This window comes from Marmota marmota, unplaced genomic scaffold (assembly GCF_001458135.2).
Source record: "Marmota marmota marmota unplaced genomic scaffold, marMar, whole genome shotgun sequence".
NCBI lineage: Eukaryota > Metazoa > Chordata > Mammalia > Rodentia > Sciuridae > Marmota > Marmota marmota.
In genome coordinates, this window is record NW_026000078.1 from 7,331,494 (window position 1) to 7,355,139 (window position 23,646).

General features: G+C 37.0%; 1 protein-coding gene across 1 annotated transcript in view; it reads right to left on the bottom strand.

Annotated features, from left to right (window-relative positions):
- Positions 1-2,810: 2,810 nt before the first annotated feature.
- Positions 2,811-23,646, bottom strand: part of Slc25a24 (solute carrier family 25 member 24) — a 51,519-nt gene continuing 30,683 nt past the window's right edge. The window contains exons 6-10 of the mRNA XM_015502628.2: positions 19,070-19,216; positions 16,473-16,580; positions 14,686-14,853; positions 8,260-8,410; positions 2,811-4,887 (exon numbers count right to left, since the gene is read on the bottom strand). Coding sequence (XP_015358114.1) covers positions 4,703-4,887; positions 8,260-8,410; positions 14,686-14,853; positions 16,473-16,580; positions 19,070-19,216 — 759 coding nt within the window. The 3' untranslated portion in view covers positions 2,811-4,702. The remainder of the gene's footprint in view (positions 4,888-8,259; positions 8,411-14,685; positions 14,854-16,472; positions 16,581-19,069; positions 19,217-23,646) is intronic.

A 23,646-nucleotide genomic window follows, 5' to 3' on the forward strand; every position in this document is an offset into this window, starting at 1 on the left:
TCAGTAGGTAGAATGGTGTGTTGTGTTAAAACAGATGAAACAAACAACCACATCCATGTGCAGGGCTTCCACCTAAGAGACACAGCGGTTTAAGAGCCTATGGCAAGATAACCTAGTGAAACACTAATTAGTATTTAGCTCCCCTTGTGTTTTCCCTTTCATCTCATTTCAAGCAAGGATTCAAGCCTTTAGCATTTCCTTCCCTCAGTGATTTTTAAAAGTAGAAAACAGAAGGCACTTTAGATCAGAGGCTCTTGTGTCTTTTGAAAATTAAGCTGCCTTCAGAGAGGACGTGAGAGGTCCTAGAGAGAAGGCAGAGAAGTGCTCTTGTATCAACAGGAAAAGAGGTGAGCCTAGCAGTTGGGAAGGAGGCAAAGGTTAGTGGGTGCTATTCAATTCCTCACCCTTTCAGAATGGAAAGGCCAGACAAAAGGTCAGATGTGCCCCATCTTCCCAACTATTCCCTGCCAGGCATGCACAACTGCTAGAACCAGGGACCAGGCAGGATGGAATAAAGGGCCTCTTGGAAGTGACTAATGAGAACCAGGACCAGTGTCCAGAGGGGCCAGGACCCAGTCACCAGCACAACACTGAGTGGTATAGGAGCTTCCAGCTGTATTTTAGTTGACTTAAAGGAAATAAAGAAATGTCATGTTTTTGCACATACCAGCTGATACTCCCAAGATTCATGTGGGGACCACCTACAAGGTGGCCAAGACTAAGTGGTGCATGTCCACAATACACATTAAGGATAATGGGGTTCCAACTAATTCATCCTGAACTGTGGCAGAGACTGTGCTGGAGAACCAACCACTGTGGAGATGACGGAAAACTCTTCTTGCAAGACTTGGCTGCTAGGGAATGCCAGCGTTCTGAGATGTGTTTAGATAGTTTAGAACACTTTAAAAACCCTGAACAGACCAGCCCCTCTTTCAGGAACAACAAAACACAAAGCACTTGTTTGCTATTGTTATCTGACTTTGAGCAAGTAAATTAAAAACAGGACAATATCAACCACCAAAAAATAAATAAGATGATTGTTTCCAACACTGCAAAACATGTATAAAGACAAACAAACCCTGGGTAGAGAGAAGGCAACCAGGGGAGGAAGTGAGGACAACTGTATCCCTGTTAGTTTGCTAATATTAAAATTCTCCGTAATTCTTAGAAAAATATTTTTAGATTTCTAAGGTCTCTAAGTTAATTCTCTTTTTTTTTTAAATTAAAATTCTCCCAGAATAAGGAGAGGCCAATAAATATGTTGCCTGGGAATGGGCCAACATGTTGAGACAGCAATAGAAAAACTATTCTGGCTATGCTGGAAATGATTGTCACCATAAATGATGATTTCTAAAGTTTCCAATAATGAAACTCCCATTCCCAGAAGAGAGATATTTGAATCTTATTTAGGGAACATCCCCAAGGAACTGCTGCTATGGCAGAACTAGAAAGCCAAAGGAGGAATGCACAGTTAATATGCCTTCCTGGGTATCCTCTTTGCTTCTTCCTCTCCCCTCCAGCCAACCCGCTTGGCCTCCTTGGTGTTTCTCCCACCTTTGCCCATCGCAACAGCATTCCCTCTGTCCTCCTGGATGCTCTTCCTAGACCCCAGAGAGGCCCCCGAGCACCCTTTTCACTAAGCATCTTCTCAGCGGGATCTTCTCTAGCTTTTGAATGGGTTGGGGGAGGGGGCGTGCTGCCCTGGCACCGCCTCTTGTGTTTATCCCATAGGAACACGACCTATTCCCTTTGTTTACTGTCTGTCTCTCCCCACTAAATAACCTCCAGGACAGAGGTGCTCAATGCTGGTTCTCAATCCCTAAGAGTGGCTGGCACACAGTAGGTGATGAATATTCACCGAAAAAAACAATAAGTAAGTATGAAGGAGCAAATGCGTAAACTGCCCCAGCTCAGAGCTCAGAAGCACTCCAGCATTCAACGCCCACCTGCCTCCCTCCTGAATTCCCAGCGGGCTGTGAACCTGCTTTCATTCACACTGTGTGTGGTTGGAGAGCAGCAGCTCAGCCCTGTCCTGAGGGGACCAGGGGACAGGAATGAGCCAAGGGGCTGGGGTTGCACCCCAGAGCTTTGGCCCTCCCTCCAGTCGCCCGCGCTTTTCCCAGGGGAATGAGGCAAAGGAGCCAGAGGAAGGATGCTGGTACCCTCTAACAATGCTCTTTGGGTGCTCTTCTCCAATAAAGAATTCCCTGAGGACAAAGAGGCTGGCAAAATTTCTGTTCAGGGATGAGGAAACCATGCCACACTATGAACGAATTACTGTAAAACACAATCCCTGATCATGTGCTTCTGTCTTGAAGGGAAGAGAAGAGGAACAGGCTACAAACAAATTTGGCAGCATGTTCAATAGAGCAGAGGAAGACATGATTTCTGGAGTCTGAATAGCACTGGGGTTGGAATGCAGACTTTCTCTACAGTCTTATTCTAAATAGAATTTTTTACTTCCTTGTTAATTTGCATTTTAAAATGACTTACCAGTAAACTTAGATTTTTTATTTATTTATTTATTTTTTGGTCACGATTTCAACACACACTCCACATCTAGCTGGGCCAAGCTTAACCTCTGACCTTGATTCCTCTTGGCACAGTGAACAGTCTCATCCCTCCTATAACTCTAACTGATGAATGAGAGGTTTGGATGTTAAAAAAAAAAATCATGTTATGGCAAAATGCATGATACAGACAATAACTACTATGCTTGCTCAGGAAAGGTCAAAATATTTAGAATGACAATGTAGTGCCCCATGTGAAAACCATTATTCAAACCACAGCCATGGATATAAACTCTTCGACACAGATAATTTTTGCTTTATTTATAAATTATTTTAAAAATTAGGAAACAAGTCATGTTAAATATAAACATTTTTTTAATATAAATGGAAAGTAAAATGCAGTACTGCCAGAAATAAGCTATCTTTAACTGGGGGCTTTTTCCAAAAGATACAAAATCATTTTTTCAAAAGATACAAGATGTGTAGATATCTTACCATTCATACCTTACAAATGTTTAACATGGAACAATTCAAATTCACAATGAAGTATAAATATTTTCATATTTTTCACCAACTTGAAATATCAAAAAGGATAATGAAACCATTCATTTCCACAGCTTTATGAGTAAAAAAGAACTAATCATGTACCTTAATATTATCATTTTATGTATCACTCAAAAGTACAAATAAACCTGAAGACAGAGTGCCATACTTATAGTACAGTATGAAAATATTGAGACATTTATCAGGCATATGTAAATAAACTGTATTTTAGAGTTTGTCACACAAACACAAGTCCATGTTTCTCTTTGGTTCAAATAATAAAAGAGGTAGATTCAAATAACATAAATACCTATTATTTCACTAGATTTTCATGAAAGTGTTGTCAATTTATAACAGAAATTACTAGAAATCAAGTGGGTCTAGGAACTCAATGAAAAAATATTAAAAATAACTTCAACTTCTAATCACACAAATCATAAAAGTTGACCACAAAAAATGGCTTTAGTAAGATTTTAGAATGTTACCAATATTATAAAGTAAGTTTTCCATAATGTTCCTAAAACTTTCTACCATGTTCCAAATGAAAATATGGATGTAAATGCTTACAAATTGTCTTTTACTTAAATATAAGTATCTCATATGTAAGATTAATATATACTAATATGAATATGTACTGTTCTTTTAGCTTTGTGCTACCCAAACTGAGAATGGCTGGTTCAAATATATTCATCAGTAAAGAGGAAATGAGCATGTCATTGACCCTTGATCACCTCACTTCATGTCATTAAGAAATTCCAGATTACTAAGAATGGTCCTGAGAAGCCTTCCTGATAAACAGAATCTGATTGAAAAAGTAGAAAACAAAGGAGACACAAAATAGAGATGCTCTTCAGAAACTGGTATAAGAAAAATGCATTTGTCTCCTTGATGTTTTTCAACGCTAAGACAGAATAAATAGAATCTTTCAAATAAATTGTTTCCTGTTGATAATTTAACAGTTTTATATGACAATCAGAGTATAATCCCAGGAACCAAATAACAGTGTAAGTAAAATGGAAATGTGCCTACTGAAATAAATATTATTTCATTGCTTCTCCTTACACATTCTGCCACTTATGTCCATTTCTACTCTGATTTAATTCTGAAAGAAAGATTGGCAAACAAACCCTATATTTATTTAAATGCTATAAAATACACTGCAAATACAATGATTTTCTATTAATGGTTCTATGAGAAAAGTTTAAGTCTATAAAGACATCTAAAATGTAAAAAAAAAATTAAGTCATAATGTTTTCTGATAATTTCTAAAAGACATTTAGGAATAAAGGAATTAGCATAAATTTGAATCAACCAGAATGAAGATTAGTGATTTATAATTCTACCATGCAAAATAAATTTAGCTCAAGTGAGTACATATTCAGATTTAGGATTCAGGGCACAGATCTGCAGAAGGACTAATCAGAAAACACAAAGTTCAATTTTGTGGCTTTCTTAAAACTTAATAAAACTATGATTTTTAATATTTTGTATACATAAAATTGAGTCCAAACAATTTAGCGATCACTGATATACTTCTGTTAAAATATATATATACTGCTTCTTTTGCCACAGATTCATCACAATTATAGAAGTCACTTAGAGATAGTTGAGAATTTCCATAAGCATGCTAAAGCAAAAACTTCAACTTGTCATTTCTGAGTTACTCCTAAAGTTTGCTTCATATTTTCATACACCACATAACTGATGCCTACAGCAGGGAGCACCTTCATGAAGTTTGGGGTGATGCCTCTGTAAAGTCCTGGTACTCCTTCTTTAGAAATTATTCTTCGAAAGAGGCCAACCATGTTCAGTTGTGAGGCTCCTTCTACCATGGCTAGAAAATTATAAAAACAAACAAACAAACAAGGGTAATTTAGTATTTAAGCATGTTTATATTACAATAAACAACTAGGATTCAGGACCATATTTAGAATATGATGAAAGAAAAAGATAAAAATAAAACACCTTTTAAAATTATCCTTTCTATGGCACCTGTCAGTGAGTGTCCTATCATAATGATGGCAAAAACAGTTCTTTATTGAATAATTACTATGCTCTAGGCATTGGGTTAATTACTTTCCTTGCTAACTCTACAAGGTAAACACATCCATTTTATAAATGGGCTTGGAACATTAAAAAAAATTGAACCCTTAGCTAGCAAGTGGTAGATCCGTGGGTTGGTTGACTCTAAAGCCATATGCTTTCCACCTCAATACTCTACCACCTCCTACTCCCTCATTAGCCAAGCACTGCACAGCAAACAGTTACATTTTGTCCAGTGGGGGAAGTACAGAGAAACTTTGAGAAGCTTAAGAAAACATAAGGGACTTGATCCTTGAAAATTATCTCAGTAGGATAGCAAAGGATGGAAGGAAACCTGTTTTGCTGCACAACAAAGACAAAGGTAGGAACCAACATATGTTAGGGGACACAGACAATTGTAGGATGTGGTCATTATACAGGTGGTACCAAGAGGCTGAAGTGGTCAAGGTAGGGGTAGGAAAATGAAGATGAAGCTAAAAGTATAGTGGGACAAATGACTAAAGGCTTTGGGGTTCCCACTAAGAAATTTGGAATTTACTCTGAAGACACTGAAGAGTTACAAAGATGTCTGAGCAGATGTAAAATGGTCAGACCTGACTTTGGAAACCACAAACATGGCAGCCACGTGAAGGTCTGTGCTGGAACTAGCAGACGGGAGGGGTAAGCTCATTAGGCAATGGTTTGATGCCTGGGTTTAAATTCTAGTGCCACTATTTACCAAATGTATAACTTTCTAGAAGTTCCTATCTTTGCCCCAGTTACTCATCTGCAAAATGTGGGTAATGTCAGTGTCAAGGTCCCCCAAATGATTACAATGGTTAAATGAGAGAATACTCAAAACATTTAGTTTACTACTTTGCATTCTTCTCTGCAATCACATGATTGGTTCTCAACTACTCCAAGGTGCTGCCTTTGCTCCTGCCCCATTAACTTCACAATGCTTTTCCTCAGGCTGAGATGCTCTTTCCTAATCCATTTCATCTGCCTCTGCCTAGCCAACTCCCACATGTCTTTCCAGTCACCAGCTGGAGTTAAGTTACAGTTTTTTCTCTGTGCTCCCCTAACAAAGGGGAGGTAATTTATTAAGGTTGTTCACTTTCTGGATGTGTGTCTGCTCCACTCTACAATGGCAGGAACCACATTTTACCTGTTGAGTGCTCTAATCTAGCATCCAGCAGTGTTTAGCACCCTGCAATGGCTCAAGAAGTATTTTTCAATTAATGACCCACTGCTTGTGAATGAGAGATGGATGCACTTGGAAAAGAGGTTGGGGATGGAGTTGTAGATGCCCAGGGTGCACTATTCAAAGAAATTAACAGTGGATGAGATTGAACAGGGGAAAAAAGTAAAAGAAAGGTACCCAATGCATACTTTGATAGAGTGAGTATAGTTATAAAAGCCAGAAAATAGTAAGGAGAGAATAATCAGTGAGTGGGCAGAAGAACTAGGACAGAAAAGTATAATCAAAGTGAAGAAAGGCGCTAGTGACACAGTGAGGAAGAATCCCAGTTCAAAGTTTGTGAGGTCCAAGCAGCACTAACAACAAACAATTGTAGTCACTATTTACTAAAAATTTAACAAGTGCCATGTGCTTTACATATATTGCTACTAATTCTTTTCATGTCCATTCACAGAATAGAAAATGGAAACTCAGGGGCTGGAGTTGTAGGCTCAGCAGTAGAGTGCTTGCCTTGCACGTGTGAGGCACTGGGTTTGATTCTCATCACCACATATAAATAAATAGATAGATAGATAGATAAAATAAAGATTCATTAACAACTGGAAAAAAACATGATTCTCTTAAAAAAAAAAAAAGAAAATGGAAACCCAAAGAAATTTAGGGCAAGGATATAAACCGAAACTCTATAGATACCAAAACTTATACTCTTATAACATACATTCAACAGAGTAAAAAGAAAATAAATCTTATTCTGTTTAAATATAAATCATGCATAAACATGTACTTTATATATGACATTAAAACAGTCCAAAGAAAATAATCTTATTCTGTTTATATAAAAATCATACATGTAAATGTGGTGTATCTATGGCATTAAAATTTTATGAAGTGGGAGATACTAAAGAACTTCCAAAGAGGAAACTTAAGGAGACAATAATGGGGGAAAAGTTTGAGAAATTCTCTTAAAACTACACTCAGCTGTTTCAATTAAATTGAAGTTCCAAAAGCATGTGACTGATGCAGCACTTTTTATTGGTGTTAATCAAAAACTCACCTTCAGAGGTGAAAAACCTCTATAATAAAAATTATAGAACACTAAACAAAAAAATTGAAGGAAACACTAAAAGATATAAGGACATCTCATGTTCACGGATAGGCAGAATTAATATTGTTAAAATGGTCAGAGTATCTAAATATACAGATTCAATGCAATTCCCATCAAAATACCCATTATGTTCTTAATAGAAGATACAGAGACAAGCCCACACAGCTACAATTATTTGATTCTTGACAAAGGAGCCCCAAACATACATTAGAAAGAAAAAAGACAGCCTCTTTAGTAATCAATGCTTAGAAAACTGGATATCCATATGTAGAAGAATGAAATTAAATTCTCATCTCTTGCCCTGGACAAAAGTAAACTCAAAATTAATCAAAGCCCTAAGAGCAGAAACTTTGCAACTATTAGAAGAATAGGTGAAAAACTACAAATAGAACTACCATATGATCCAGCTATATGACTTGTTGGTATTTATCCAAAAGAATTAAAGTCAGCATACTTTAAAGATACATGAATGTTTACTTCAGCACACTCAAGTTATGGAATCAGCCTAGATGTATCAAGAGATGAAAAAATAAAGAAAATGTGGTACGTAAACACAATGTAGTTTTATTCAGCCATAAAGAATAAAATTATGTCATTTTGTAGAAAATTAATGATACTAGAGAGCAATGTTGAGCAAAATAAGTCAGATTCAAAGATTCCCTCATATGCAGGAAGCTAGAGGGAAAAGACTGAGAAAAAGAGGATACCATGGAATCAGAAAAGTGACTATTAGGGAGGGAAGAGAAAAAGGGTGATGAGATATTGGATAGTGAAACTGATCATATTGTGTTTTTATGTTTGTGCAAATATGCCACATTAAAACACATCAATCTATATAACTGAGATGCACAAATTTAAAAATAAATAAATAAACTTACCTTGGGCTTGCATGCGAGTCCTCACCAAAGCCAAGGGGTAGCTGGCCAGCTGGCCACAGGTGCTGGATAAGGCACCACATCCCAGCAACACCATGACACCAGGGTTTACAGAGTCCTTTGCAAAATTATCCAGCCAATGGGACTTTAAGAGCTGTCCCAGAAATGGAGAAAAGAATAAAAATAATGAACAACAAGCTTGACAATCACTCTCACTCTAGGCAAGCATTTCCACAACTATTCTCATCTTCATAAGAGACTGCCATTGTCTGTGAGAGGAGGTACACGTCCTGGGAGCAACAGTCATGGCAGGAGGCAGCAGCTCTACAGGGAGGTAGGGAAGCAACTGGAGATTCAGTACATGAGAGGTATGCCCTGGTTGTTCATCTTCTTTTAAAACAAACCTGAAGATCAATAACACACCAAATGTTGTAGGATCCAAAGAATATTTTTTATGGTAAATACTAATAAAAACAATATAACACTACTTATATCTAAGTTTACACTCTTGACACTTTCATTATTTCATTTGGTCCTTATAGAAACTCTGACATGGATCTATTATTCTGATCTTAGTAATAATGTATTCCAATGGAGATTTTTTTTAAAAGGGCTCAGAATCAGTGTGCTGATCTAGAGCCATCTTCTCTCCCCTGTTATTCGAGGCCCCTGTATTTCATTAGAAGGCAACACCCAGGATAAGTTGTATTAAATATATGAGTTAATTAGCTCTTTCAACATAAAATATTTTAGGCATAAAATTTATGCTAATATGGTATGTAACTAGTACAAATCATTTGGTTTTTAATCCTGTAAGATTATCATCAGATTTCTTAATGGAAACCTTGCAGGCTAAAAGGAAGTGATATGTTATATTCGAAGTGCTAAAAATAAAAATGTGTCAACCAAGAATACTGTATTGGCAAACGTGTTCTATAAATATGAAGGAGAAGTTAAGAGCTTCCTAGATATATGAAAGCTGAGACAGTTTATCACCACTAGACCTGCCCTACAAGAAATGCTAAAGGGAATCCTTCAAGTGGAAAGAAAAGGTCAATAAACAGCGACACAAAACCATAGGAAAATATCAACCCTTGGTAAAGGTAAATATAAATTATAAAATACTGTAGAATTGTACTGAAGGATGTAAATAGCTTCAAGCTCTGGTACAGAAGTTTAAAAAACAAAAGCATAATAAGTAATTATAAATCTGTTCATGGACATACAATATAAAGAGAAGTCATTTGTGTCATTAATAATAACAAAGTGGAAGGAGGAGGTCAGAGACATAGAGGACTAGAGCTTTCATATAAGATTGGAGTTAAGTTGCAATTAGTTTAAAAGAGATTATTATAGCCTTAATATGTTTTATTTAATTGCAATAGTAACCACAAAACTAATATTTATAGTTCAGACACAGAAGGAAATGAGAATTAAAACATGTCACTACAAAAAAAATTAAATGAATTCAGCAAAGTGGCAGGATATAAAATCAACACGCATAAATCAAAGGCATTCCTGTATATCAGCGACAAATCCTCTGAAATGGAAATGAGGACAACCACTCCATTCACAATATCTTCAAAAAAAATAAAATACTTGGGAATCAACCTAACAAAAGAGGTGAAAGACTTATACAATGAAAACTACAGAACCCTAAAGAGAGAAATAGAAGAAGATCTTAGAAGATGGAAAAATATACCCTGTTCATGGATAGGCAGAACTAACATCATCAAAATGGCGATATTACCAAAAGTTCTCTATAGGTTTAATGCAATGCCAATCAAAATCCCAACGGCATTTCTTGTAGAAATAGAGAAAGCAATCATGAAATTCATATGGAAAAATAAAAGACCCAGAATAGCAAAAACAATGCTAAGCAGGAAGTGTGAATCAGGCGGTATAGCGATACCAGACTTCAAACTATACTACAGAGCAATAGTAACAAAAACAGCATGGTACTGGTACCAAAACAGGCGGGTGGACCAATGGTACAGAATAGAGGACACAGAAACCAATCCACAAAACTACAACTATCTTATATTTGATAAAGGGGCTAAAAGCATGCAATGGAGGAAGGATAGCATCTTCAACAAATGGTGCTGGGAAAACTGGAAATCCATATGCAACAAAATGAAACTGAATCCCTTTCTCTCGCCATGCACAAAAGTGAATTCAAAATGGATCAAGGAGCTTGATATCAAATCAGAGACACGCCGTCTGATAGAAGAAAAAGTTGGCTACGATCTACATACTGTGGGGTCGGGCTCCAAATTCCTCAATAGGACACCCATAGCACAAAAGTTAATAACTAGAATCAACAAATGGGACTTACTCAAACTAAAAAGTTTTTTCTCAGCAAAAGAAACAATAAGAGAGGTAAATAGGGAGCCTACACCCTGGGAACAAATCTTTACTCCTCACACTTCAGATAGAGCCCTAATATCCAGAGTATACAAAGAACTCAAAAAATTAGACAATAAGAGAACAAACAACCCAATCAACAAATGGGCCAAGGACCTGAACAGACACTTCTCAGAGGAGGACATACAGTCAATCAACAAGTACATGAAAAAATGCTCACCATCTCTAGCTGTCAGAGAAATGCAAATCAAAACCACCCTAAGATACCATCTCACTCCAGTAAGATTGGCAGCCATTAGGAAGTCAAACAACAACAAGTGCTGGCGAGGATGTGGGGAAAAGGGTACACTTGTACATTGCTGGTGGGACTGCAGATTGGTGCAGCCAATTTGGAAAGCAGTATGGAGATTTCTTGGAAAGCTGGGAATGGAGCCACCATTTGACCCAGCTATTCCCCTTCTTGGTCTATTCCCTAAAGACCTAAAAAGAGCATGCTACAGGGACACTGCTACATCGATGTTCATAGCAGCACAGTTCACAATAGCAAGACTGTGGAACCAACCTAGATGCCCTTCAATAGACGAATGGATAAAAAAAATGTGGCATTTATACACAATGGAGTATTACTCTGCATTAAAAAATGACAAAATCATAGAATTTACAGGGAAATGGATGGCATTAGAGCAGATTATGCTAAGTGAAGCTAGCCAATCCCTAAAAAACAAATGCCAAATGTCTTCTTTGATATAAGGAGAGTAACTAAGAACAGAGTAGGGACGAAGAGCAGGAGAAGAAGATTAACATTTAACAGGGATGAGAGGTGGGAGGGAAAGGGAGAGAGAAGGGAAATTGCATGGTAATAGAAGGAGACCCTCAGGGTTATACAGTGGAGGAGGTAGAGAGAGAGGAGGGGAGGGGAGGGGAGAGGTGGGGAGGGGGGAGGGTGGAGGATGGGAAAGGCAGCGGAGCACAACAGACACTAGGATGGCAATTTGTAAATCAATGGATGTGTAACTGATGTGATTCTGCAATCTGTGTATGGGGTGAAGGTGGGAGTTCATAACCCACTTGAATCAAAGTGTCGAATATGATATGTCAAGAAATTTGTAATGTTTTGAACAACCCACAATAAAAAATTAAAAAAAAAAAAAAAGAAAGGAAAGGAGGAACAAAAAAATCTATAAGACAAACAGAAAACAGTAAACAAAATGGCAATAGCAAGTTCTATCAGTAACTGCTTTCAATGTAATAGATTAAAGGTCTTTATTAAAAAATATAAATCACTGAATGATACAACACATAGGATCAACCATATTCTATCGACAAGAGGCTCATGTTAGATATAAGAACACACATAAGCTAGAAGCAATAGAATGGAAAAAGATGAAGTCGTGTGCTGCTGAATGATGAGGACACCTGAGAAATGTGTTCCCCCAGGTGTTTCACTGTCATGTGAGCACTGTGGAATGTACTTACACAAACCTAGATAGTGTGGCCTACTTCACACCCAGGCCATATGGTGCATACATATGGTGCAGGTATTTCTCCCAGGGCCAAGATGAACTAAACAACGTGAGATTAAACCAAACACAGGAGGAAATGAGGTAATCAAGAGATTCACAAAGATGAGATGTTGAGCTGGGGCTGGGACTCAGTGGTGGAGCACTTGCATAGCATGTGTGAGGCACTGGGTTCAATTCTCAGTACCATATAAAAATAAATAAAGGGGCTGGGCGCCGTGGCCACACCTGTAATCCCAGCAGCTCGGGGAGGCAGGAGGATGGTGAGTTTAAAGCCAGCCTCAGCAGTTTAGCCAGGTGCTAAGCAACTCAGTAAGGCTGGGGATATGGCTCAGTGGTCAAGTTCCCCCAAGTTCAATCCCTGGCACCCAAATATAAATAAATAAATAAATAAAGGTCCACCAACAATTAATACAATATTTTTAAAAAATTATGAGATGTATAAGGCTACTGCTGATACAACATAATATACTATATTACAGTAGACAATTTTTTGGGGGGACTACTAGGGATTGAACCCAAGGGAGGCTTAACCAGTGAGCCATATTTCAGCCCTTTTTAATATTTTACTTAAAGACAGGATTTCACTGAGTTGCTTAGAGCCTCACTAAGTTGCTGAGGCTGGCTTTGAGCTTGTAGTCCTCCTGTCTCAGCTTCCAGAGCTGCTGCCCAGATCATTAGACATTTTTTTAAAATAGGAATATACCATATATGTATAATATGTCAAAACACACTCTACTGTTACGTACATCTAAAAAGAACAAACTAAAAAAAATTCTAAAAAGTAGGAGTACACTCTAAAGTAACAATAAATAGTAGAATACAATAAGTACATAAACCCGTGACATAGTCATTTATCACCATTACTGAGTATTACATGTTGTACATAATTGTATGTGCTATACTTTCATACAACTAGCAGCAGGATAGGTTTGTTTGCACCAGCATCACTGCAACACGTGAGTAGTTCCTCACACTAATGCTGTTAAGATGCCTGTGACATCACTGGGCAACAGGAATTTTTCAGCTCCATTATAATCTTGTGGGACCACCATCACATGTGTCCTTCATTGTCCCAAACATTGCTATATGGTGGATAATTGTATGTATATACAATGGAATATTATTTATCCAGTAAAAATAATGAAGTTCTGACACATGCTGCAGCATGAAGGAATCTTGAAGACATATGCCAAGTGAAATAAGCCAGATGTAAAAAGACAAGATTGTATGATTTCACTTACAGAACCTCTGGAGTATACAAATTCATAAGACAGAAAGTGGAGTAGAGGTTACAAGAGAGTGAAGGGAAGGTGGGGCAGGGAGTTTACTGCTTAATAATTAAAACTCTCTATTTAGCCTGATAAAAAATGTTTTAGAAATACGCAGTGATGAAGGCTCCACAAATACTGTGAATATGACTAATGTCACTGAATTGAACATTTAAAACTGTTGAAATGGTAAATTTGATGTCACGTTATCATAATTTTAAAAAGTTAATAATGATGTAACATACCAAAAGTTTTTGAATTATAATGCTTTAAGTGGGTGCAATATATGGTATCGCAATAAAGTTGTTAAAATTAAGAAGTGGCAAAGTCCTCTAAAAAAGCTTTCTTTACACATCCCCACCTCTCCCCCTCAGCTATAGATTGGGTCTCCTCCAATATGTGCCCCGGCTTATGTCTGTCATAACACAACTAACCAACCACTGTGCTTTAGCTGTAAGCTTATCTGTGTTCCCCCATCAGACCTTCAGTTTGTGTGTTCGTTTGTTTGTTGGGTTTGTTGTGGTGGTGGTGGTGGTGGTACTAGAGATTGAATCTACCAAGTTTCGTACCAGCACTTTCTATTTTTACTTTGAGACAGGATCTCACTAAGCTGCCAAGACTGGTCTTGAACTTGTGATCCTATTAATTGAGCCTCCCAAGTCACTGGGATTACAGGCATGCATCACCACACCTAGCCAGACTTTCAATTTCTTAACAGCAGACACTGAGTCCTTTAAATCACCAGGATCCATGTTCTAACCCAGTGTCTTGCACATAGTATGTACTCAATAAATAAATGTTTCTTAAATTTATACATAATCAAGTGATTTAGGTAGCAGGGCTGATCCAAGGTTTGTATTCTGAATTGTCTAGTACAACAAATGCATCTGTATTATATTACCCACATTGGTCACTTGGCTTCATCAATGTCCCATCTTAACAAATCAAAGCAAATGTGACATTTTTGCTTATTTTTCTCTCCTCTGTCCCAAGAAAACCCCTTATACCACCTTCTAAGCTGAACAACCATATCTGAATTTGAGTTCACTCTCTTTGTTAACAAAAATAATTCACAAGGAAATCTAATATGAAAGTGACCAATACTCGTGAGTTTCATATTCAAGGTACTTGAAAAAAAGATCAAAGGACACACTCTAGAATAGTGAAGTCAGAAGCTGCTGTCTGATATATACCTACTTTATATAAAGTGAAATTCTAGCATTAAGAGCAATAATGATTACATTTGCAGATTCAAAACACTGTTGTAAACGTACCTCATATACAGCAAGATCAATGCCTGCATAAGGTATGATGCCTAATAAATTGGGAACATAGCCTTTGTAAAAAGCTCCAAAGCCTTCATGTTTCAAAATCTTCTTTGCACAGTCATATATTCCAGAGTATTGTCCAGTTTTGCCCACAGCTAGCCTGGTTTTCATAACCTGGATATGAAAGAATATAACCAAACATCATCCACAGTAACTCTAACTTCATGGAATTCAAAAGAAGCAACTTTATGGAGAACAAATAACTAGCACACGTTGTCACTCACATGGCTGTTCAATTTGCCAGTCTGTCCTCCCTCATGTATTATTGCCCCTGAAGGGCTAAGACCAGAGCCAGAAAGACCCATTTACTGCAAAGAGGATATGAATGAGGACAGGGACAGAGGAAATGGAGACAAGATCATCTATTGATGTCATAATATGACTGGTGTGGAGGATGAAGGAAAGGATGTCTTGAAGGCTACCAGCATTTCGAGGATAGGAGGGGTGGAAAGGAGGGAGGAGGAAGGTGATCATTGAGATGGAGGATATAAGGATGGGTACTAAATTAGGATATCTTTTCTAAGAGGAGTAATATGAACAATATATATTGACATACATATGACAAGGCAGTGGAAGTTAAGGGTCTTATCGATTACTACAAACCCATTGTTATGTCAATAGAGATAACCACATCTACAATATTGTTTTTATCCTAAAGCAGGAGTTGGAAAATGTTTTCTGTAAAAGCCAGATAATAAATATTTCAGTCTTTGCAGGCCTGAAATGTCAGGTCTCTGTTGCATATTCTTTGTTTTTCTTTTGTTTTGTCTCTACTTGCCTTTGAAAATTGTAAAAAACAAAGAAACAAAGAAACAAAAAAAGTTCTTAGCTCAAAGGCTATGTAAAACAGTCCACAAGTCCATGGTCTTATGGAAGGAGGTCTGGTTAGGATCACCACCATATAATCAAATCCTGAGGTTCTGTTATTAAGTTTATGGTACTCTTTGGAAAGAAACGGGAATTCTTGTCACCAACACAGGGGTAGCTAACCTCTAAGACTGATCCTTGACTCTTGGCAGGCACAGATTTGTGTGATCTCTACAACACTCTACCAGGATTGGTCTGTGTGACCAACAGGATATGGCAGAAGTGACGAAAAAGAGCAATTTTCATCTTAAATGCACATGCTTGCTCATTCTCTCTCTCTCTCTCTCTCTCTCTCTCTCTTTCTCTGCACCTCCCACCCCTAACCCCCTCCTTTCTCATCACTGACTATAAGGGAAGCCAGCTACCATGTTGGGAAGATACTCGGGCAGCCAGTAGAAAGGCCAACATGATAAGGAACTGAGGCTTCCAGCCACTGAGGCCTGACAATGGCAACATGGAGAGCTTGGAAGTACCTCCACCCCCAGCAGAGCCTTAAGGTGACTGCAGCCCTGGCTGACACCTTGAAGATAGGCACTGAAAAACCTCGAGCCAGAGAAACCCAGCCAAGCTGCTCCCTGATTCTTGATCCATAGAAACTATGAGATAAGCTTGTTATTTAAAACTGTTAGGGCTGGGGATGTGGCTCAAGCGGTAGTGCACTCACCTGGCACGTGCAGGGCGCTGGGTGTGATCCTCAGCACCACATTAAAAAAATAAATATAAAGATGTTGTGTCCACCGAGAACTAAAAATAAATATTAAAAAATTCTTTCTCTCTCTCTCTCTCTTAAAAAAAACAAACAAAAAAAAAACTAGATGCCAATGCAAACTCCATCAAGGAGTCGGACTTCACAATGGGGTACTTACCTCCATGGGGTAAATGAAAGTCTGTGCAGTTGCTCCAGCCATGGAACCAGAAATAAATCTCTCAAGGGTTCCTATTTTTTGTCCTTCCTCAGTAAGCAACTTCTTATACTGTATGAAAAAGTTTTAAAATGAACATTAGTACATGCTATCGACAGAACTGTGCCCCCTAAAATTCACATGTTGAACCCTAAACCTCAACATGGTGGCAGTAGAAGATGGGGCCTTTGGAAGCAATTAGGTTAGATGAGGTTAAACCTTAATGATAGGAATGGCACTCGTAAGAAGGGACACCAGAAAGCTTATTCTCCACTCATGCATGCACCAAGGAAAGGCAATCTGAAAATGTGACAAGAAGCAACCATCTGCAAGGCAGGAAGAAGCCCTCACTAGAAACCAAATTGGCTGGTCCTTTGATCTTGTACTTCCTGAGCTCCAGACTGTGAAAAGTAAATTTCTAATGTTTAAGCCATGCAGTTGGTGGCATTTTGTTCTAGCAGCTCAAGCTAATTAAAACAATACCAAAATACAAATCAGCTCCTAGAAATGAATTCATTGACAATGTGATGATGTGTCTCAAAATGCATATGTTGCATTAACGATACCTAGCAGAAAGATAAGGCTGAAATGCTAATACATTCAGTGTACTGGACAGCGGTTCTCAGGTTAGATTTCCACAGAATACGGATATTCCACAGGCTGGAACAAATTGCTCCTTTGCTAAAACAGAGTAACAGCATTCTTTTCCAGACACACAAAAAACATGGGTTAATAAAGTTTTCATAATTTTTAGGCATTTTCCCTCATAGTTTCCTTTTAAAGATGAGTTTATTTCACCAGTACAAATAAAAACAGTGACAACCAAATATTAACAAAACAATGTAGAAAACAGTTTTTGTCAATGATACATTTAAGTACACTAACATGCCAACCCTAGCACCTCCCTGAACCACCAGTATCAATTCAAAATAGCTGATTGGACTAAAGATGGAAATATGACCCAAAAGAAGCCAAAATATTAATTAGTCAGGATGTTAACATCATGGGTTCCAGAGTCAGGCAGACCTGGGATGAAACCCAAGTCTTCTGGGTATTCTGTAGTTTTGCATCCTAAAGAGGCTGTGCAAGGGATGCACTGGTTTTGTTTGGAATGATTAGGAACTGCTTCTCACAGCAAGATGGTCTTAAGAGAGCACTAAGGGATGAACAGAACTTCTGTAAGAGGGAAGAAAATGGAATGGCATCAACTGCCCCAGAGATCATGAGAACACTATACCATACTGCCTAGAGAGCTTTCCTCTTAATGTCTAACAAAAGTTAGCATGCAGAAATCAGAATAATGGAACAAGTGCTCAGGAAGTAGCCTTGGTGGATAGAAGCCTGTTGGTAATATCCAAGGTAAGAACTTGATAAATGGTATAAAGTATAATGCACCCACTTGCTTGCAATAACTATGGACTTTCCAATATACAAAACTTCCTGCATATTAATATAATGGGATTATTTTTGAATACTTATTTATTTTAGGCTTTGGCTTTTCTATTATAAAAGCAAATATGTGGTCAAATAAACCTAACGGTATCTAAAACACCAGCCCTTACTAGTCATTTAAATGGTCAAATATTCACATAAGGAAAATACCTGTTCCAATAAGTTCTAATTAAAGTCCTGGAAGCTAGCTGTTCTTCAACATTTTTTTCTTTGCTTATCTTTTTCCTAATCCTACAGGAACATCACTGGATTTGGTAATCTCCTCGAATCTGCTGTTGGAAAAAATCACTCTCCCGAATAATCTAAAATCCATTTAAAATAAATAAAACAAAATATGTGGAATGAAGTTTAATTTCAAAGCCCTTTATAGTCCATGATAAACAATGATGTAAAAAATGATGGAAAAAAATAACTTCGTAGACAATACTAATAATGATCATAAAGAGAAACCAAACTCTAAAACCACTGCCCTGTTTTCTGTTACCGCCATGTGAAGCTGAAGCAATATCCAAAACAATCCAAGTCAACTTCAGTCAACAGAGAAGAGGACTCAGAGAAGGATGTGCCCCATTATCACCTCATTCATTCATTCATTCAACAAACAGTGCTTATCATACGCCTGGCTCTGCCTAGAAGCTGGAGCGCATAGGGAAGCCAAGCCCCTGCCTTGACAGAACCTTCTGTCTCAATTCAACTCCATTTCATATCAGTGTTAAATTACACAAAGGACTTCAACTCAAAAGTTTTCTATTCAGAGATTATATTGGGATGCTTGCATAAAATTTATGTTAGCATGTTGCCTCTCCTAGGAATTTACAATAAATAAGCTAAAACCCTACCTTTCCTTTAAGAGCTACTTACAAAAGAACACAAAAGTCTTTCTTTAGAAAGAATATTACAAGATTCAGAATCCCAGAATTTAGTCATGAGGAATTGCTGAGTTTATCTAGAATATGATCTAATATCATACATATATACAGTATATGATATACTGAGTATATGTGAACAGTTATTATGCATTAAACAAGAATTCCAAAAGCATCATATGATCATCTTTATTCAATCAGTTCAGTAACTCCTGTTTTTAAAAAATTTCCACAGATGATTACCTGTTCATATGCCCAGAACTTAACAGCTGTCTCAGGAGCAATTTTAATGACATTTGTGCCATTTCCTCTCCAAAGGGAACGGACACCTCCTTCTTTTATCATCTGTCGAAAGCCACCAAATATGTTCATTGATTTTGAACCATGAACCTAAAATTAAAAGTGAAATGATGTAAAATACTGCTGGCATATTATTGATATTATTTCCAAAATAACCACACAATCTCTTTTCAGTACTCTTTATAACTGTCATAAGATGTATTTGAAAAAAAACACATAGGCAGTTGAGAAAATATATAGTGACGAGAAGGATTATCACTACATTTTTTTAAAGACAGAAGTCTATGTCTGGCTCTAAAATTAAGAATAATTGGTATCCTCAGCATGGGAAAACAGGACACGATCAAAATTAAAATTATTATGAACAACATTCATAAGATAACATGAACCAAATTAAGTATTAGGCTATAGCAAACCCCTTGAAACATGAGAAATAACAAAGTATACTGCAGGTAATAGATTACTCACTGCCCCCAAGAAGTAGTACTGGCATATACTATAAATGGGTACAAATGTGATTTGGATAATATGTGTATCAGAGGCTTAGACACTGGAACACACAGCCTGGCATCAGAAAGAAAAATTGTACCTTCTAAGGCCTATCTCAAGGTCTTTCTAGGTAATAAATTCATGACAATATGTACCAACAGCCTAACCCAGAAGGTGTTGGTGAATTACTTGACTTATCCTGTAGAGGTGGTAATCATTTAAATATATTAGAAGGTGTTGGTGAATTACTTGACTTATCCTGTAGAGGTGGTAATCATTTAAATATATTAGAACTTACGATTGGCTGTACATGGATTAATAAACCAAAAAATAATTAAAGAACTCAGCTATTCTTCTGATTGTTCCAGCTTATATAAAATGATTGGAAACCACTAAGGGGTGGGGGAAGGTGAAAGGGGTTGAAGATTAAAGGTCAATCATGTGACCAGAATGTGATCAGGCCCCAATAAAAATGCAAGATACTAAAGGCTCAGGTGAGCTTCCCTGATTGGCCTACAATACTCTGTGCTTACTTTTCACATGGATGACAGGAAAACAACCCTCTGAGACTCTACAAGGAGAGGACAATAGAAGTTCCACATTTGGTACTTTCCAGGACTCAGCCCTTTGTACTTCCTTTTCTTGGCTGATTTTAATCTTTATCTTTTTCCTGTAATAAACCATAACCACGAGTATAGTAGCTCTCAGTTCTTTGAGTCCTTCTAGTGAAATATCCAACCTTAAGGTGACTTTGGGAACCCCCTGAATTTATAGAAATGAAAATTCTAAGAAATCCATTTCATTAAAAATAAATCAACTTCACAATAAAAGATGACAAAGGAAAAGATGAATGCTTATTCAACTTTTATCAAAATCAATTTGCTACTGTTCCTAAAGAAAAACACATGCACACCAATTCTCTCACACCCCCTATTTTTTTTTTAAAGCACTATGTCTCTAAATATATTTTAAAATTTTGGTATATTCTGAAAGAATGGTAGTTAAAATATTGTTAGAAATCTTATACATAAATCTAAGGACAAATATAAAAAGTATTCACCTAGGTATAACAAACATTACTTTTTAAAAAAAATTTTTAGATGTAGATGGAAGTGATACCTTTATTTTACATATTTATTATTTTTATGTAGTGCTGAGGATCGAACCCAGGACCTCATGCATGCTGGGCAAGCACTTTGCCACTGAGCCATTTTGAAAATATTTTTAAGCAATTACTATGTTCCAGTATGTCAGGTGGCTTCAAAGCCCTTGTATGGTTTTAATTCTTACAGTCACCCTTGCTAGATATTCTTACTCCCATTCCAGAATGAAGGAAAACAAGACCTCAGAGGTTTCATGCAGTATGAGAACCATAAGTTTTAGTAGTAAAGAGACTCTGTTCCTCGTCTAGTTTGTTATAAAGAAAAAGAATTAATTCTCAGAGCTTTAGGATCCCCATGGGTAAAATAAGGATAAAACACCCACTTTCCTGGGCTACTATGAGTACTCATTGAGTCACCATTATGTCAGACAAATATTTATCCTTTCCTTTCCCTCCTCCTTTCTACTCTGACCACCTGAAGGCTACACTGCTAGGAAGGTAGCAAAGTAGGTCCATAAATCCAGGTCTTTTCTGTTAACCTCAACTTTATAATAATTTTAAAAATTTCATTCTTATCCTAAGATTTTTAGACTTCAGAAATGCCCTATTTTTGTAAAAGTACCAAAAAAAAAAAGAGGCAAAATTCAAATAATTTAAAGAGAAACCCTACAAAAATGGCTACTGATTTTTTTATTATACATTTGAACATTCATTGAATACCATATATTTAAAGTTCATTACACAAATTTACCAAAAATTTAAGGTTTGGTAGAACACTGCCAAATACCTACATAGACTGAATTTAAGGTTAGGAGGAATTAAACGGATGTTTGTGTGGGTTTTTTTTTTTTTGTTGTTGTTTTTACTGATTGTTAAAAGGAAGTTATTTATCAGTAGCTTTCTTTCTTTCTTTCTTTCTTTCTTTCTTTCTTTCTTTCTTTCTTTCTTTCTTTCTTTCTTTCTTTCTTTCTTTCTTATTTTTAGACAAATAGAGCACAACTTTTCATTTTTCTGGTTGTACATGATGTAGGGTCACACCATTTGTGTGATCATACCCATGCATAGGGGTAATAATGTCCATCTCATTCCACCATCTCCCCCTGCCACACACCCTTCCTCCCCATTGCTCAATCCAATTCCTCCATTCTTCCCTTGCCACCCCCTATATATCAACATCCACTTAACTGAGAAACCATTCGGCCTTTGGTTTTTTGGGGATTGGCTTACTTCACCTAGCATGATATTCTCCAACTCTGATCATTTACACATAAATGCTATGATTTCATTCGTTAAGGCTGAGTAATATTCCATTGTGTATATATATCACAGTTTCTTTATCCATTCATCTATTAAAGGACATATAGGCTGTTCCCACAATTTAGCTATTGTGAATTGAGCCATTGTAAACATTGAGGTGGCTGCATCACTGTAGCATGCTGCTTTTCAGTCCTTTGGGTATAGACCTAGGAGTGGGATAGCTGGGTCAAATGGTGGTTCCAATCCATGTTTTTTTCTAAGGTATCTCCATACTACTTTCCAAAGTGGTTGCATAATTTTGCCATGCCACCAGCAATGAATCAGTGTACCTTTTCCCCCATACCTTCGCCAGCATTTATTGCTGCTTGATTTTTTGATAATTGCCATTCTACTGGCGTGACATAAAATCTTACAGTAGATTTTTGATTTTCATTTCTCTAATTGCTAGCAATGTTGAACATTTTTTCGTAAATTTGTTAATCACTTGTTTATGTCTTCTGTGAAGTGTCTGCTCATTTCCTTAGCCCATTTATTGATTGGATTATTTTGGGGGGTTTTTTGAGTTCTTTATAAGTTTTTTGAGTTCTTTATATATCCTAGAGATTAGTGCTCTGATGTGCATATGGTAAAAATTTGCTCCCATTCCACAGGCTCTCTCTTCTCTTCAATAATTTTTTCTTTTGCTGAGAAGAAGCTTTTTAGTTTAAATCCATCCCATTTATTCATTCTTGATTTTACTTCTTGTGCTTTAAGAGTCTTGTGAAGGAAGTCAGGTCCTAAGTCAATATGAGGAAGATTTGGACCTGTTTTTTTTTTTTTTGTTCCTATTAGGTGCAAAGTCTCTGGCCTAATTCCTAAGTCCTTGATCCACTCTGAGTTAATTTTCTGGTGGAACTTTTTGGATCCTCTAAGTATAGAATCGTGTCATCAGCAAGTAGTGATAGTTTGAGTTCTTCCTTTCCTGTTCATATCCCTTTATGTAGGGTAAGAGAGAGAGGTTTAATTTAATTTTGCTGCATATGGATTTCCAGTTTTCCCAACACCATTTATTGAAGAGGCTATCTTTTCTCCAATGTTTGTTTTGGGCACCTTTGTCTAGTATGAGATAACTGTATTTATGTGGGTTTGTCTCCACATCTTCTATTCTGTACCATTGATCTATATGTCTATTTTGGTGCCAATAGTATGCCATTTTTGTTACTATGGCTCTATAGTATAGTTTAAGGTTTGGTATTGTGATACCTCCTGCTTCACTCTTCTTGCTAATAATTGCTTTGCTATTCTGGGTCTCTTATTTTTCCAAATGAATTTCATGACTGCTTTTCCTATTTCAATGATGAATTTCATTGGGATTTTGATTGAAATTGCATTAAATCTGTATAATGTTTTTGTTAGTATGGCCATTTTGACAAATTTTTTAAAAATATTTTTTAGTTGTTGATGGACCTTTATTTTATTTATTTATATGTGGTGCTGAGAATCCCAGCGCCTCACACATGCTAGGCAGGCACTCTACCACTGAGTCACAAGCCCAGCCCCACATTTTGAAAATATTAATTCTGCCTACCCCAAAACAAGGGAGATCTTTCCATATTCTGAGGTCTTCTTCAATTTCTTTCTATAGAGTTTTGTAGTTTAATTGTAGGGCTTTTTTTTTTTTTTTTTTTTTTTT